This window comes from Prionailurus viverrinus, chromosome C1 (genome assembly GCF_022837055.1).
Source record: "Prionailurus viverrinus isolate Anna chromosome C1, UM_Priviv_1.0, whole genome shotgun sequence".
NCBI lineage: Eukaryota > Metazoa > Chordata > Mammalia > Carnivora > Felidae > Prionailurus > Prionailurus viverrinus.
In genome coordinates this window covers 85,235,001-85,253,484 of record NC_062568.1, presented here as the reverse complement: position 1 = coordinate 85,253,484, position 18,484 = coordinate 85,235,001, and the positions used below count along the sequence as shown (strand labels likewise).

The 18,484-nt window shown below is 34.5% G+C and overlaps 1 protein-coding gene across 1 annotated transcript in view; it reads right to left on the bottom strand.

Annotated features, from left to right (window-relative positions):
- Window positions 1-18,484, bottom strand: part of LRP1B (LDL receptor related protein 1B) — a 1,903,200-nt gene that overhangs the window by 369,439 nt on the left and 1,515,277 nt on the right. Inside the window, exon 42 of the mRNA XM_047873645.1 lies at window positions 567-756. Coding sequence (XP_047729601.1) covers window positions 567-756 — 190 coding nt within the window. The remainder of the gene's footprint in view (window positions 1-566; window positions 757-18,484) is intronic.

Here is an 18,484-nt window from a genome sequence, read left to right as displayed (position 1 = left end):
TCTTGTCATGAATTCTTCATAAGTATTACTATAAATGCCTACACAGTATAATATCAAACACATGTGGACAATTTAGTCTGTTGTCAAGTATCTACTGTTGAAAATATAGCTGCACACAAAGATTTGTTGTTGTTTGTTTTCTCTGCATTTCGATTGGAGAGATCCCTAGTTATTGAATTACTTAATTAAATTACACAAAAAACTTTTAGGTTTTAATACATGTGAATATTTTTTTTTCACATTTATCATTTCAATCAGCTATGCATGGATGTATTCTTCATATATACTTTTCCCTCACAATATTGTCTCTATTTTTCCTTTCATCATTTAAATTTGCTTTTGCTCGAATTCTGATCGAGTTGATACCTGGCACTTCACAAGTCCAGATTCTAATTATTCACATTTACGATGCTCATATTACAGAAAAAAAAAAAAAAGCTTTATGAAGTGGGGAAAAGAACACTTCAAAGAAAACCTGTGTTTTTAAAGTTAATTCTTTTAAAAATTAACATCACTTCGGTGATCTTTGACTTATAATGAAGAAATAACAATTCACTGTTTCTTACTTTTGGCATTCATCCAGGGCTAGCACATGTGGGTGGTCATCTTCTGACATGGCAATGACTGCTTCCCTGTCAAATGCTCCTGGCCGAGTCTGGTCCACTGTGTGTCTGGTGATGGATGAGGTAGTGGAGCTGGTCCAGTACAGTGTATCCCAGGCTCTGTGATAAGCAAGTCCTTCGACAGAACCTACATCTGATGGGGGAAAGAAAAGAATAAATTTATGCTTTTACCGACAAGACATGGTTTTTGGACAGAAGAGGCATTTAAAATATACAGTAAAACCTTGCATTGTGAGTAACTTGTTCTGCTAGTGCTCCACAAAACAGGCAAACATTTCTAACACATTCGAACTTGATAAACAAGTGATGCCTTGCAATACCAGTAGTACGTGATGCTGAAGGTCAGGTGATCCCAAGGGAGACAATGGTTTGTGAAATTCGCTTTGATATGTGAGTACTTTGGATTACAAGCATGTTTCTGGAAGAAGTTATGCTTGCAAACCAAGGTTTTACTATATTTGTATATCTATATGCAATTTTAGCAATAATTTCTTCACACACTTTCCACAATAAAAATAGAATAATTTTGATGCCTACGAATGATAGCTGACTACACACAGAAAACTGAGCTATGAAGTGGTATATTTGTCACAAGAGCAGTTTTTGTAAAATCATGTCATTAAAGACCAAATGTTTTCACCCCTCTCCCTTAAAAAACTCAATTAAGCAATTGATTTTTATTTAAGAAAACGGTGTCTCTTTTTTTCATAACTTTCAATATGTATACAGTGTGCAACAGTTTAGACATGCTTTTGAAAATCATGTTAGAGATACCTGCAAGGCACAACCATAATGAATTTTATCTTAAAACTATATCTGAAGACATAAAGTAAAAGTAAACATATAAAAAACTACAACAATATCAAAAAGACAAGCCCAACTTGTTCTGCTTCCAACTATCTTGCTTCCAACTATCAAACAACGGTAGAGACTTTTTTAGGAAGTTAATGTAGTTAAGTTCTTAGACTCATTTCAACTAATGTGATATAAAAACAAAAGAAAATGAAATAAATTACCAGCTAAGGTGTGCTTTAAATGTTGCCAGAAAAGATAAATGGTAGTATGTAGATTTCAATACATAAAAGTGACAATGTGAAAAACAAGAGTAATTATTTCTTAAAACTGTGTTCCAAATTACTTGGATAACACAAGATAGCTGTTTTATTTTTCAGAGGTGCTTTGAGTACCTTTTTTAGTATAACCAAATTATTACAGTTTTCCCTTCATGTTGTCTGTTTTCCTCAGTTATTATTCTTAGCTTGCTTAATTTCAGGAAGAATATATATAGCTTTGGCAGTCATGCTAAGAAATTAAAATTATAACAGGCAGAGCTTTTCTTCTGTTTTTCTCTCAAAGAATCTCAGAAAGGAATTATTCACTTCTTCTAAAAATAGGTAGATAAAAAAGGGTTTTTTACAGGTTTAAGATGTGTAGTTGGATGGTTAATAGGACTTATTAGGAGTGCAAACCATATTAAAGTCTTTTGAACTAGATTTCTTTAAGGTGATTAATTTTTCTTATTCGTTGTTGTTTTTCTTGCACACAAGAGAGAAAAAAATCCACCAACAATAATACTACAGCTACCATTTACTGGGCATTGCCTTTCTGCTAGGAATTGTGCTGTTTTGCATACATCACTTTATCTGTAAAGTTACTCTGTGAAGTTTGTTTTATTCTTCGTCTTGTCCTAAGATGGTCACAGGACTGATGGAGTTAAAGATGTTTTACACGGTTTCATCTACTCTCAAAAGCCTGTATTCTTTCACAATACCATTTAGAGATGAGTACACAGCCCCTATCACCTATTCTCAATCCACACAAAGCTGGATCCAAACAATCAACTCATTAGTTTCAGCTGGTCTGATTCCAGGTGAATCGTATAACCAGTCAGTTACTATGAGTGGCCTCCTCTAATACATTCAATAGAACAATTTATAAGAGATGGATGTGGGTGATTTGTATGGAAACCTAGGCCAGAGATGATGGAGAAAAATTCTTATACATAATCACAATAAAATCTTTATAGAAATCATATGGTGTTTCTACTTGAGGTGAGTATGTGGGAGGTTGGTAATGGTCAAAGGTGTTTCAGTTATTAATTAAAAAATCATCCACTCCACTGTATATTTTTTTCAATTTTTTTAAAAGTGTTATTTATTTATTTTGAGAGACACTGAGAGCATGCAAGCGAGGTAGGGACAGAGAGAGTGGGGAGAGAGAGAGAGAATCCCAAGCAGGCCCTGCACCATCAGCATAGAGTCCAATGTGGCCTCGAACTCATGAATCGTGAGATCATGACTCAAGCCTAAGAGTTGGATGCTCAACTGACTGAGCCACCAAGGTGCCCTCTTTTGTATTTTTTACACTTTCAAATCATGTCAGAAATGAAGCTAACTCTACTAGTAGTGTGAACAGAATTTTGCTCCTGCACCATTCACAAACAGAGTGAGAAAGAGCATAGCTCTAAAAAAGTCCATGCAAATCAGAACCATTCATCTACCCTCATTCTGTATTGCCCTTTGTCTACTGCCTTTGACAAATCTTCACGGCCACTTTTTCCCTGCTATATCAGAAAAAAAAAGCCTGGTATCAACACTGAGATGAAGCGGATGCTTCTTTTCCATTGCTGACATAGTTCCAGGTTTACTGGAGTACATAATACACCATATTGTCCAGGTACAATCTCTTTCATCTTATTTTTGTAATAGATGACAACCTGTCAGTACCCTTAATCATAACCTGCTGCTACATTTTAAAGTATTTCAGAATGTATTTTTTCTCAAAACGGTACCTAACTCTATAAAAATTGTACTTGTCATGAACTAATAGCCAAATAAAGACATACATAAAATTAAAATTCATGAAAAATATTCCATTGAGATAACAAGGCATTCATGTCATTTTTATGATGCTTTCACACAATGTGGGGTTGTGTGTGTTTGTCTGTGTGTGTGTGTGTGTGTGTGTGTGTGTGTGTGTATGTCTATGTGTGAATTTGAACACTAAGGTTCCTGAATCAGTTGAACAGGTAGAATAAGAACTTTGAGTTATTGGTCCTGGCAGATAATATGTAGTTTGAAAATTAAAGTAAAATGCCTATCTATTCTAAAATATTAAACAAAGTTAAACATCCTTTAGAACTCAAGGATGTAGAATAGGCATAATTAAAAAAAAAGAGTAACTATAACAGTCCTATTTTTTTCAGTTCCATACTCTTTCCTCAGCAAAATAATTATACTGAAAGTGTGAGGCATAACCAAGTAAAAATACTACCATTCCCGTGCACTTAAAAAAAAAAAAGTGAAAGAGTTTCCCTTCCCTCCCATCGTACTTTGAGCTGGGAATTAAGTTTGGTTAGGCATGAATGAGGTCCTTATACATTTTTGTAGAAGTAAGGAGAGAAGGTCAGTTCATTCAAGATACAAGGCAGGCAAAATAACTCAGAACCATGGCTATAGTTAGTTTCCTGGATTCTAATTTCCCCAGAAATGGGTAAGGAAATTGATCCTACTAGCCTGGCACAGTAACTCACAGCTAATCTGACAGCTACCCAGAGGACTTCATGGAGAACATACCTTCATCTCCTCACCACTAAAGAAGGGACAACTCTGTCTTATCTTTTCAATGTTTGGGATAAGAGCTTACAAAATGGGAAAGGCAATGAAGGATGTTTTTGGGAGGGAGCTACATGAACAAAATATTGTCATTCATCTGGAACAAAATTAAATTATGTAGCCAAATTAACAGAAAATAATATTTATCTTAAGGATATGCTACAACTGCAAAGCATCATAATGGCCTCTCCTGTTGAAAGCATACTATTCTCTTACTTACTGGCTTATTTACTAAAGCCATTAAGTATCAGAAAGGTTGCTGTTTGTAATTATATCAGTAGTATAAAGCATCCCAATTTTGTCTGCAGGATCTAAAGACAGAGAATCAGTCTCAATTTTCAACCCAGGCACTAATAAAGGTATACAGATGGCTGATAAAACATAAAACATGTTCAATATTAGCAGCCATCAGGGAAATGAAATCAAAATCATACTTCACATCCATTATGATGACTGTAATTTAAAAAGATAATAAGTTTTAGCAAAAGTGGAGAAACTGGAGACCTCGTACACTGCTAGTGGGGATGTAAAATCATGCAGCTGCTTTGGAAAACAGTCTGGCAGTTTTTCAAAATGTTAAATATATAATTGCCATTTGACAAAGCAAGTTCACTGGTAGGTTCATACCCAAAGGAAAATAGAACGTACATCCACATGTACACAAATAAATGTTCATTGCAGTTTTATTCGTAATATCCAAAACCAGAAATAGCCCAAATGTCAATCAACTGATGAAGAGATTAAGTAAATTGTGGTACATCTATACATTGGACTATTTTTCAGCAATAATAAAAAATGAAGTACTAAAGTAAGCTAAAACATGGATGAACCAGTAAAATAGTATAATAAGTCAAAGAAGCAAGTCACATTAGACCACTTATTCTATAATTTCCTTTGTGTGAAAATTTTAAAGACATAAAGTAGATTAGAGGTTGTCTGTGTTTAGGGAGCATAAAGGGAGAGAATGGTTGTCTGGGGTTAGGGAGAATAAAAAGGAACTGCTAATTGGTATGAGCTTTTTGTGATGGTTCCACAATTCTGAAAATAGTTTAGAAACTTTAAATAGATGAATTGATATATGAGTGATCAAAGGGCATCTGGAGCTGTCTTGAAGGAAATGCATAACATAATATGAGAATAGGCATCAATAAATTGGGTAAATTTAAGTTCTAATTTGATAAATACTTATATTTCTATTATGAGTCTAGCCACAGGGTTGCTAGACATTGTATACAATGTCAGGGGACAAAAATGGATATAGTTTCATTGTTAGCCAGTGAGGATACTGTAGGAAATTAAAATACCTGCTAATTTCTCCTGACTCTACCTTACTAAAATGCTTTTACAAATGACTATGTGGGTTATTTTGTCTTTTCTAACTACACAAGTCAGGAACTGATTGTAATAGATTTTAATGTAGATCGCTCACTGTAAATTAGACTACCACCTTCTAGCTTGAAGACATTTCTGTTTTTCCACATTAATAAATAAAACAAAATGATTATCTAAGATATCGTTTAGACACAGGCTTTCATTTTTATTTTCTCAGAATATAAAATCCATTCATTAACAAATCACATACCAAGACTCATATGTACCAATGGAGGGTATTGGTCAGAGTATGATCTGAACTTTCTGATATTCTTTTAAATTTAGGATAGCCCACTACAGGCTGTCAAATAATTTAGAGTGTTAACCCTGATCACACCTAAACTACAGCATGCTGTATGCTTTGCCATTCATCTTTATGTTCTTATATTGTTTAACTTTTAAAAAGCTCAACAGTTTTTACTAGTTTAATTTACTGAAAACTAAAAATGAAAAAAGAAAGAAAGAAAAAAAAGGGGTGCCTGGGTGGCTCAGTCGGTTAAGTGTCCGACTTCAGCTCAGGTCATGATCTCACAGTTCCTGGGTTTGAGCCCTACGTCAGGCTATTCTGACAACTCAGAGGTTGGGTACTGTTTTGGATTCTGGTCTCCCCCTCTCTCTCTAACCCTCCCCTGCTTGAGATCTCTCTCTTTCTCTCAAAAGTTAAAAAAAAAAAACTAAATCTATACGACACTCTACAAATTTAAACAAGGGACAATTCCACTGGGAAAAAATATTTTTTGTGACTAAATACCTGGAAAACAAAGAATCTGTTGAAAAACTCAAGAGGTCAGTAATATGGCAAGCAATAAATAAATAAGTAAAAATTAATAGTCTATTAAACACAAAAATAACTACTAGATATAGAATGGAGAGAAGATGCCAACCCAAATAGCCATTAATGATGTGAGTTCCAGGGAATGGACAGATCTATACAATTGCTCCATGCTAGACCACCTGAATTTGACTCTTTTTGTGCCCAAAGCAATGCAATAAATTTATCTTTCAAGAATGTGGATTATTTAACCTCAAGCCCTCATCCCTCTTACTAGAAGATACAACCCATTCAAAGGGTATGAATGGGGAATTGCTTTTTGTTACTCTTTTGTCCTCATTATCCTACTTACTTAAACACTTTTTTTTTTCCCAAAAGCAAACTTGTTTGCTATCCTGCAATCTATATTTAACAAAGACATGTGCTTACTATTATCCCCAAAGTGGTTTTAATTCCCTGGAACCAGAGTGCCAAAAATATTTCAAGTTAGAAAACACTATTTGCTTTACATTGCATAACAAAACAGGACTATTTACTTGGGTTTGCCAGAAAAAAGGAACAATTTGCCTTAAGGGAGTATTGAAGCAGGTTGAAACAGCTTGAAGCTTGTAGGTGACAGTGTATTTTTTTTTTCCTTAATCTTACTCATTGTGTATGTGTGTGTGTGTGTGTGTGTGTGTGTGTGTGTGCATGTGTTTTCAGGTTTAAAGATCCTAATTTCCTCCTGAACTTAAGACTCAACTGAAAATTTTATAAAATCAGACCTGTCTCAGTAAATGCCTTCATCTTATTTCACCACTATTGGAAGCAAAGAGATGGAAGCCTGAATACTATGAGCATATGGTTAATTATCGTCATTCCTTCAGGAGTAACTGGAGACAAGCACTGACTCAAGTAAGATTAAACTAACATTAGAATGCCTAGAGCTTCCAGGAAAAACATAAACTTCAAGGTTTCTAAACACTCAGGTATATCATACTTCACCCTCAGGGAAAGGCTGGGAGACCTATGGACAGACAGCCTTTCTTTGAGAAATATAAGAAGAAAGTCACTTGGAACCCATACTCTCTTCCTTTGTGAGAATGAAGTAAATCCTCAGGCCAAAGTCACTAAGGAAACATTCTTGAGAAACATGTCTCTGCCCATTTCCAGATGTCTGGATAAGACCCAACATATCCCTCAATTATTTCATACAATACAAAATGATCTCAACAGAAATTCATTTATGAACAGACAATAATTTCTCAATATCATATAAAAAAGAAAAGGCCTTATCCAAACTAAGCCCCAATTTCTCAAGATCCACCATTAGATATGCATTCCCTTGATGTAAGGCCATCTACACCTGTTCACTGCTTATGTACTTTTGGCAAATAATACTCCTCAGAGAATAACATACTAATTTATGAATGATATGTTATTATATGTACTTTATTATATCCTATTATTTTTAATGGGCCATGAAATGTGGGCATTTCTTTATGCAGAAGAAAAGATGAGAAACAACTTCAAAAACAGTCTTGAGAAAGGCATAGAAATAAGGGATTTGGAGGCTCGTGGGTGGCTCAGTTGGTTGAGTATCTGACTCTTGATTTTGCCTTTGGTCATGATCTCAGGGTTCCTAGGTTCAAGCCCCACGCAGCCTCTGTGCTGACAGTATGACAGTGCTGAACATGCTTGGGAGTCTCTCTCTCTCCCTCTCTCTCTGCTCCTTCCCCACATTTCTTTCTCCCTCTTTCTCACAAAATAAGTAAATAAACATTAAAAAAATTAAAAAAAAAAGAGGTGAAGGCTTTGGGTATCAAGAAATAGTACAAGTATACATGGGTCCTTAACAGAAATGTAACATGTAACATTAGGTCCAGCTTAGGAGCTATTCTTTGGTGATTAATACTTTCAAGAAAAAGTATTTGCTGTACCTTTGTCAACTGTACGCATTTAGTTAAATAATATGTGGTAAATAAAATCATTTGGACAGAACACATACATGTACTTCTGATAATCTTCGAGCCTTCTAAATTGAATTCAGTCAAGAGCAGTTATAATGTTGACTTCTACACCGGAAGCATAACATTTTATTCAGCCATTACTGTATGTATTTCTTCTCTTTATCCTTCTCCATCCTCCTTCCCTCTCCTCTTCTTTCTCCTCTTTCTTTTCCTCCACTTCCTCCTCCTCTTTCTCTTCCTCTTCTTCCTCTTATTTTTTTCTTCTTTCATCTTTGTCTTTCCTTCTTCAGTATCTGATCTAACATTACTGATTGACATTCTTTTTCTACATCACTTTGCTTCTGATTCAGTCTCTCACTTACTCCTTCAGTATTCTCCCATGTTCTACAACCATTATCTCCTGCCTGATTATGCCTTCAGCCTATTTTTGTCTGTTTGTTTGTTTTTTAATAACCCCATAGTTTGTAATTTCAGATCTTGATTTCACTCTGACTTGAATCAATGTCATCCCTTCCATGCCATTCTGATCACAGCAAAATTATTGGTTTTGTCTTTTTCATTCCATCTCATTGATGGATTTCTGTGGAGTCGAGTGGAGTGGAGGAAATGTTATTCCAGGCATCCTTTTGCTGCTCTGCTAGTCCTTGAATTTTTAAAGCTATTGTATCCAATAATTGAGCTTAAACATATGAGACTCAGTACAAGCTAACCTTCCATATTCTGATGCCAAATTTTTCTTTACATATCGTATGTAAATAACTCAATCCACTGTTTTTAAGCTATCTAAAAATAATTGAAATTGAATAATTGTTTTCTGAATCACTGTAACACTTAGTACAAATATGTTTAAGTAATAAACTAGGTGTTTTAATGGCTTTAAAAAATCAAGAATAGTAATTTATCTTGATTTTTAGATTCCAAGTCCCTTTTCCTTTTAAAAGCTTTTAATATATAATAGTTTTTCCCCTTCAGAAAAGATAAAATAGTCATTTATAGGAGCACAGACCTAAGCAAAGATATATGGCAACATGCCTTTTTTGAGGGGCTATCTTTTCAATGGTAAGTAGCTGGTCAAATGCTTCATAGAATAATATGAATCTGAATACTAATTTACCTTCAGATTTTAAGCTTTTCTTATCAGGAATCCAAGGAAAAGCTATGGGATTAACAAATTAAGAAACCAATCTTTCAAAAATAGAAAGAATACAAATGTTTAAGTATTATAATTGTAGATATAATGACATTAGCAATTTAAGAGTATAAATTCATTTACATTATCAAGTGGATAAATTTAAGGAATCAATGTCATAGCAATCTTTCTATTTCATAATTTTTTAACTTATGGGGAGTACCATTGTTAATATTTTTTAAAGTTTATTTATTTATTTTGAGAGAGAGTGTGCATGTGGGGGAGAGGAAGAGAGAGAGGAAGAGAGAGAATCCCAAGTAGGCTCCACTCTGTCAACACAGAACCCAGTGCCGGGCTCAAACTCACAAGCCACGACATCATGACCTGAGCTGAAATCAAGAGTCAGATGCTTAATCAACTAAGACACTCAGTTGTTCCATTTCACTGTTAATATTTTAAATAGATACTATTAACCTTTGACAAAACACAAAATCAGAAAAAAAAATTGTTCAATCAATTAAATTAGGTACAAGATTTCCAAAGCACTTTGCATTGATATTAAATTCATCAGAAACATACCTCTTAGCTTGTCACCAGATCTATAGATCCATTTGCATTGCATCTTGCCCCCTTCCCTTAAGACAAATGAATGTCTTCCTGTAACAGGGAAGTGCACTACTTGTGCTCTTTATCAAGGGTACTGGTCTTTTTGTTTTCTCTGCTCCTTCTGACAACATAAAGGCCTCCCATTTTACTGGATCATCTGACTTCTTTTACAACTACACTGAAACTACTCTTTTTCAGATAACCAGCAATTTCTCTATCACTAAATCCAATGCACATTTTTTTTAACTTATCTAGTTACTTAGCAGTTGACTGCCTTCCTCCTGAAACCCTTTTAGGAGTTGTTTTTTTGTTTGTTTGTTTGACATGCTCTTTTCATTATAACTGTCTTCTGTGTCTCACTGGTACCTCCTTCCCAGGATCCTTTGCTAAATATAGGTATTACCTAAGATTTTATTTAAAGTCTTCCTTTTCAACTCTCTCCTATCTTATTTGATCTATTCTCATAGAAGTAAATACCATCTATGTGCTTATATATTCTCTTTCTTGGCCCCTTGGTATTTGTGGTCTTTTTCTCTGTCAGGACATGAGAATAAGCAGGGATCATGACGGGCTTATTCTCAGATGTATCCCCCAACAACTGAACAAAGTTCCAGGCACAGAAAAATTAATTGAAATTATTTGTGTAGTTAATCAAAATGAATTTCTATTACATTAATCCACTGAAGGCAGGATCTGCATATTAATGTTTTAATTCTTATATGCTCGAGACCTAGAATATTGGAGAAACGTATAATAGTAAGTAAGAGCAAAAACTCTGGATTTGAATAATGGCTTTGAATCCCTGCACCATCACTTACCAGCTAGATGACCATGGGCAATTCATTGAACTTTTCTGTATTTTCATTTCCTTGTTTGTAATGTGGGAATAATAATAAATAATAAATAATACATAAATAATAATAAATAATAATAAATTCACAAGGCTTTGGGGATGATTATATGAGTTAACATACACAAGGTTTTAAAAATAGTGCCTGTACAAAGGGCTTAATGTAAGTCAGCATTATTATTATTATTATTACATTGTTTTATACAAGGCTACAGCCAATTATGCTTAGTAATGATGATGCTTCATTGGATAAATTATCATCACCATTTCCAACAAGTAGAATAGTAGAAATGACACTTATTTTAGGAATGGGTTTCTGAACTCTAAGACGACATAATCTATATATGTCAATATAATTTTTTCTTTATTACAAGAACTTGGTCTTCAGATTATTTATTCATCATTTCTTGGAATAAGTTCAACCATCTGAACCCCTTACTGTATGTTTGAGTCTTAGTATTACTTGTAGGCTGATAATGTAAATATTTGATGATTTTTTAGGTGGAAAGAGGTGAGACTACTGGAGAATTAAACAATTAGAAAATATTAAATTTTTCTACAGAAAGAAATGAGGATAGAGAGACATAGGAAAGGAAGTAAAGACTGAATAGAAGTGATTTTTTTTAAGATAGGCAGTTACGAAGCAGAAAATAGAGAAAGTTTATTCCAGATGATGGGGATCATGGAAAAGGCTACATTCTCTATGGCCAAATTTTGCAAAGAAAAAGGATGGAAATTAGTACTGGAAATAGAAAGGAACTTAAGAGATGGATAGAAATATTTAATCTCTAGGAAATAATAGTGTTTTGCATTGAACTCAGTAGGAAAGGATATTAGGAATTATATTAAAATAAAGGGATATTGTTCTCTAATCTTTTAAAAACTGTGTGATATATTCAGAATTGTGTTACATACAAATAATGTGGTAATTATATAAAAATACTATATATTGTATGTACACAATATCAAAATACCATAATGCAAAAAAAAAAAAAGCCAGTTAGCCTACCAACTAAAAATATCATTCTGAAATATAAAGGCTCACCTTAGTAGATATCCCCCAATGAAATGTGGTTTAAATAAATAGAATTGACTTTAAACATGTTTAAATGGAGGGGTGCCTGGGTGGTTCAGTTGGTTAAGTGTCCGACTCCAGCTCAGGTCATGATCTCACAGCTCGTGGGTTCGAGTCCCATGTTGGGCTCTGCGCTGAAAGTTTGGAGCCTGGAGCCTACTTTGGATTCTGTGTCTCCCTCTCTCTCTGCCCCTCCCCTGCACATTCTCTCTCTCTCTCTAAAAAATAAACATTAAAAAATTTAAAAAAAATGCTTAAATGGACTGAAAGTGTATAAATGTAAACACACTTAACAAATGTTTAAAAAAATAAAAACAGTGTTAAATTTCCTGCAAATATCTCAATTATAATGAAAGAGAATTATATTTACTATATCCCTAGCACTATAAAGAGGAAAACATACAAAAAGGAGGACCCTAGAATCTACTAGAAGAAAAACCTTTTTTCCCCACTAACATGCTATTAATTAAATGCCAAATTACATAGTACAGGTTTTAAGAAATACAAAAATTCAAGGAGGTACATGTGATCATGTAATTTTCTGAACAAGTTTACATCATCACATTTAAGTCTTAGGCATTTTAATTAAAATATCTTCAAATTCACACCTACTTTTTCAAAATTTCTTTTAATGTTTATTCATTTTTGAGAGAGACAGAGAGAGAGAGAGAGAGACAGAGACAGAGAGCAAGCCGGGGAGGGGCAGAGAGGCCTGGAGGCACAGAATCCAAGGCAGGCTCCAGGCTCCAAGCTGTCCGCACAGAGCCCAACGCGGGGCTTAACTCATGAATCACAAGATCATGACCTGAGCCGAAGTTGGGGCTTAACCAAATGAGCTACTTAGGCAGTCCATACACCTACTTTTTAATGAAATCATAATAAGTCTATGAAACTTATTTTAAACATTTCTATTTTTCACAAGCATTAATTTCTACAATCATCTCTGAATAAACTTTTAAAATGTCTCCATTTTCTCCCCTCATATCCATCCTCATAAACCTCCATGACCTAAATTTATCAGATAGTTTATTTATTAATCCTTAGCATTTCTCAACTCTCATGACTTTCCCTACTCAATAGGAATCACATCAATAACCCCATCTCTGGGCTTCAACTCTGCTGTCATCTTGTCTCATCTTTTCCTTCTTATTTGTCAGAGTTCTCATTATAACTAAACTTTGTTATAATAACAAACCTAATATTTGTTTACACTCCAAAGTTAGAGCATGGCATCTTTCTTTCATCATACAAATAATTACTGTACTCACCTATGATAGGTGGCCCACTAAAAATGAACAACATAATTCAACATTTTAATGATGTCTTTATTACTAGCCTCAAGTTGTATGTTTTTTTACACCTCTCATTCTAATCTTCTAAAGCTGGATCATTCCTCAAGTTACTTCTTGCACTTCACTTCAGAAAATGGAAGATTATCGGAGGAAGAGAAAGAATCATGGACCAAATTTATCTAACACAACTTTAGCTTGGCCTTTTGTTCTTCCTGGCACATTTCAGTGATGTCTTGGTGATTTATATGTCACCCTTCAGAGTGTCTCATTCTTTTTTTTTTTATTTCTTCCCATAATTCTCTCCTAGCTTTACTTTCATGATTATATACATTCTTGTCTGTCTCTATATATATCTATTACTACTCTCTCTTCCTATTTCCCATTATGAGTAATCCCCAAGGCTCTTAGTGAATATAAACTGGCTCATGACTCCAACTATAAGCACTATCCTGTGACCCCTAACAAAGGTTCTCTCTTAGCCAGGCTCCTCTGAGCCCTTTTCTGGACTAAGCCTCAACTTTGACCTTTAAAAACTATAGAGACTTGGGGCTTCTGGTGGCTTAATCGGTTAAGCATCTGACTCTTGGTTTCAGCTCTTGGTTCATGGGAACAAATCTGGTGTGGGGCTCCATGACAGTGTGGAGTCTGCTTAGGATTCTCCGCCCCACCCATCTCTGCCCCTCTCCCCTCTCAATAAATAAACTTAAAAAAATGTAGACTCTCAGCACAAATTATTTCATCTACTCCTGTCATGTTAAAGAATTAAACAAACACTAGCCTCTTTTCTAAAAGATCAAGGCCGCATTCCTAGGATGACCCTAGATCCCCTTAAAGTACCTGCTTGAGAAGGTTGAAGCCTGCCAAAAGAATTTACTGTATATTCCAGGCAACACTTGCTGATAAGCCCTGATGACTCTTTCTTAGAGCATTTACTAAAAAGAGCTTGCAATTATGAATCCTTCCTCCATCTCTTTTAATATACATGTATCTCCTAAAACTCAAGAGTGTCTTTCTCGAGAACCTGAGAGCCTTTGAAATGTAACCATCAGTCTCTGAGGGAGAAGAGAATCCTAACTTTCATATTTGTCAGCTAGCAGACATAGCTGGCCTAATGGAATTTATAATGACCAACTCTGTAATTTTTCATTTTATTTCCCCTGCTTACTCCACTCATTCTCTGTAAGTCAGTCACCTCGGTACAAATCAGACTTTGGTTAATACTGGTCTTCTTACATTTTGCAATAGTATATTACTGATTAAAGCATACTGATTAAAGCACGTTAACTTGTGTCTGGCTTTATTTATCTTTAGACACTAACTCTGTATCTTTTTGCTTTTAAGGGTTTTTTTTAACATTTTTTTTTTTGAGAGACAGAGAGAGACAGAGAATGAGCAGGGTAGGGGCAGAGAGAGAGGAAGACACAGAATCCAAAGCAGGCTCCAGGCTCTGAGCTGTCAGCACAGATCCCAACACGGGACTCAAATCCAAGATCCATGAGATCATGACCTGGGATGAAGTCAGGTGCTTAACCGACTGAGACACCTAGGCACCCGTAAATCTGTATCTTTAATTCTACATTGTTCTATCTTCAAAATAAAATTTACGAGATTTAAGCTTGCTTGCAAACTGTATGGAGTATTTTTTTTCTTAGTGCTATTATTTGCTCCTCAAAAGAAACATATTTATTATATTTTAAAAAAAACTAGATAAACTACTTATCTGAGGAACATGTTTTAGGATAAATCAGATTTTATGTTCTTCTTTGTTGAGAAGAAGACCAGAGTATGAGAGATGAATTGCTAAGAGAATAAAGTAGGTTTTTCAGTGCTGTGTGATTAAAGAGAAGACAAAGTTATGAGGTAATAGCTGGAGAGAGAGAAATTGAGAGAAATATGAGGAAGGAGACACTTAGATCTAATTGGGAATTTGTGTGTGATGCTCGGTGAAAACCCCTGTTAGCATCTTCCCATGAAATCTTCCATATAATATCCGTTTCTTATTTAGGCTTCTTGACTGGAAACCTTCCTGGTTCTAGGTTTTGATCATGTTCTCTTATCATGTTGATTAGATAAACTTAAAAAAAAAAGATGCCACAAATGCATTTTTTTTTTGCATGAAACTTTAACTATCTCTCCAGGTAAAAGAAAGTATCATAATGTTCTTTTTCTGCTCCTCCAACCATTGAAATTCCCATTTGGATTGAAAGAATGTCCTCAGAAAAAATCCTCTCAAGATGCCTTTCTCATATTGTCACTTTTCTCATCTCTTCCCACTTCTCCATATATCCTATGCTTCTGTTTTCCTACTTATTAAACTGCATCATAATAACTTTTATATCTATTTCCCCAATCATGTTTCAAGTTCTCAAAGATCGCTTAGGTATCTACACAAGCACTGTCTTTCTGGGGTGGACTACTTAGAATACAGAAATAGGCTGTATATTGTCTTAGTAATTATTGTAAGTCCAGTACCTCGTGTTAATAGGTACTGATTCTCATGTTTGTTGAATTATGCAGTAAATGCTCAAAAATCATTTTTTTAATTAAATGCAGAGCAATTAAATGGAGGTGGAAAATATCTGATTTTTAAGCTTCTTTACTAAGAAATTTACTGAAAATTATTGTTTCAAAATCATTCATCACAAAATTAAATTGATAATGGTATTAATAATACCATCTCCTTGGGATATTTTCTCTTTATATTATCAAAACTCAATAATATTCTGTGATACCCAGACACACTGATTGACCTAAAACATAAAACTTCTTGAAGGAAAACAATGTACAACAATGGTTTGATACAGAATTACTTAAGAAAGGGTCACTCTTGGGGCGCCTGGGTGACTCCCTCAGTTAAGCATCCGACTTCAGCTCAGGTCATGAAATTGTGGTTCATGGGTTCAAGCCCCACATCAGGCTCTGTGCTGACAGCTCAGAGCCTGGAGCTTGCTTTGGATTCTGTGCCTCCTTCTCCCTCTTCCGCTCCCCTGCTCTAACTATGTCTCTCTCTCTCTGAAAAATAAATAAAACATTAAAAGAATGTTAAATTAAAAGAAGAAGAATGGGTTACTCTTGGATTTTTTTGTATTTTTTTTCTCATGTTTACTACTACTTTCCCTCGATTCTTTTCTTTCAAATACCTGTTGATCTAGGAACATTCTCTTGCTCCTTCTGTTTCCCAGCTGCTTGTAACTTAGTTAATTCTGGCAAATACATGATAAATGGAAGAGGTATATATCACTACTAGGTTAAGGCAGAGAAGAACAGAGTAAATTCTGTATAATCTCTCTTGCCCTGCCAGAATGATCTTGGAAGCCACTTGATATAGTAGAAAGAAAAGGGAACAGTCTACATTGCAGAGTCCTACATGGAGAAGGAAGGCTGCCTTGTGAAGTTAGCCAACTCTCTTCAGACTTTTCATGAACTAGAAATAAATGTCTTAAACTTCAAAAGAAAAATCCCCCCAAAAACAAAAACAAAAGTCCTGTTATTGAAACAGATCTTAAGAATGTCACTAACATTTCTAATTTAAATACTATCATAAAAACTTTCACACTGCAATACTGATAATTCAAATAATCTTTGTTCAGTCTATTGTTGTTAGCTTGACAGTGCTTATTCTTTAAAAATCACTTTTTAACACCATTTAAAGAATTAAATCCCTTCATTTCCAAATTATAAATTTATTCAAGGAGTCAATATCAGAGACTGCGTAAACCGAAGCCTAAGAATTTACTGTTACAAGCCATTTAAAGAATGATTTGATGTGGTTTCAAAACTTATATGTTAATTCTTTGAAGACATTTCATTTATAAATGATTCAGGTGTAAATTATTAAGAAATAATATTGCTGCAAAAATTTGTTAACCCACTATTAATCTAACAATTTATTGGCAAAAAATATACTTTAACAAGCAACATTAAACTTTTTAGGAACTAAAATTTTATTCTCAAGACTTTATGAAACACATCCAGCAATTGTACCTTTTACTTACACTATTAATTCATGTATACTATGTCCTGGGTTTTTTTTGTTTTTTTGTTTTTTTTTGTTTTTTTATTTCTTTCATTATTCAATGATCAAAATGAAGCTACCTCAGCCTCTTTGGCAAAAACCTAGTAGTCTAAACTTTAGCAAATGCCCTTAGATCACATGATTGATTAACTAACTTTCCTTTGTGTATCCATAGATTATGCATTCTTTCTTAGAAAGAACAGGGTACTTCTGCAGTCATAAAACAGGAGACAGACCCCTTTTTACACACCCTACCCTCAATGCCAGTGAGACCATGGAGCACTGAGATAATGTCTACAGCTGGCACCATCAAGTCTGCATGTAATCTAGAATTGTTATAGACCCCTGCACTTTCTGTACTGATCAACTACCCTAAACCTCTTTAAAAATCCCTAGGCCAGGCAGAAACCTTGGAGTTGGCCTTTAGACAAGAGTCCTCCTTCTCCCCAGGTGGCAGTCGTCCTGAATAAAGTTCATATTCCTTTCCAATAAAAAATCTGGTCTCTTGAGTATTGGGCTTTAGAGCCATGTGCAGCTAAATTTGGATTCAGCAATGAAAAGACTTGAGTACCATTTGTCTTATTAAATTACTGTGTGAAAATTAAAGGAGTAGCAACACTAACTTTCATCTACGTCATTCAAATAACAGTAGTTAAATTTACAAAGGGCATATTGGGAATATACACGTGCCAACTCTTTGTCACAGGTTAACAACGATTTGGGGACTCAGAAGTTACAAAGCTTACAAAATATCTAATTATGAGCATTTATTGAACACTTACTATGTACTTGTCACTATTATAAGAGTTTATATTATTTATTTTATGCATTAAGCATTAGCTTGGTTATCTGTTCTTCTGTTCTGACTGCCCAGGTATTGTCTTTTTTTTAATCTCAAACTCCCATACAATTTTCAGTTAAAATTGGGGGTAGAGCTTAGAAGATCTTAATAAAATGAAAATATAAAAATATATGGTGATGAAAGTAGGAAAATAATTATTTTCTATTAGTAAAAGTATTATCCAAAGACATCTAAAGAGCTATTCTGATGGCAACGGGCATAAAAGACCAGTTGCAGATGAATGGCCTCTGATTCCTGGACTTCTCATAAATCACTTCTCACCACAAGTATCTGAAAACTAAGTATTTTAGTATAATTGCAATATGGACTATTTTTATAGTTTGACA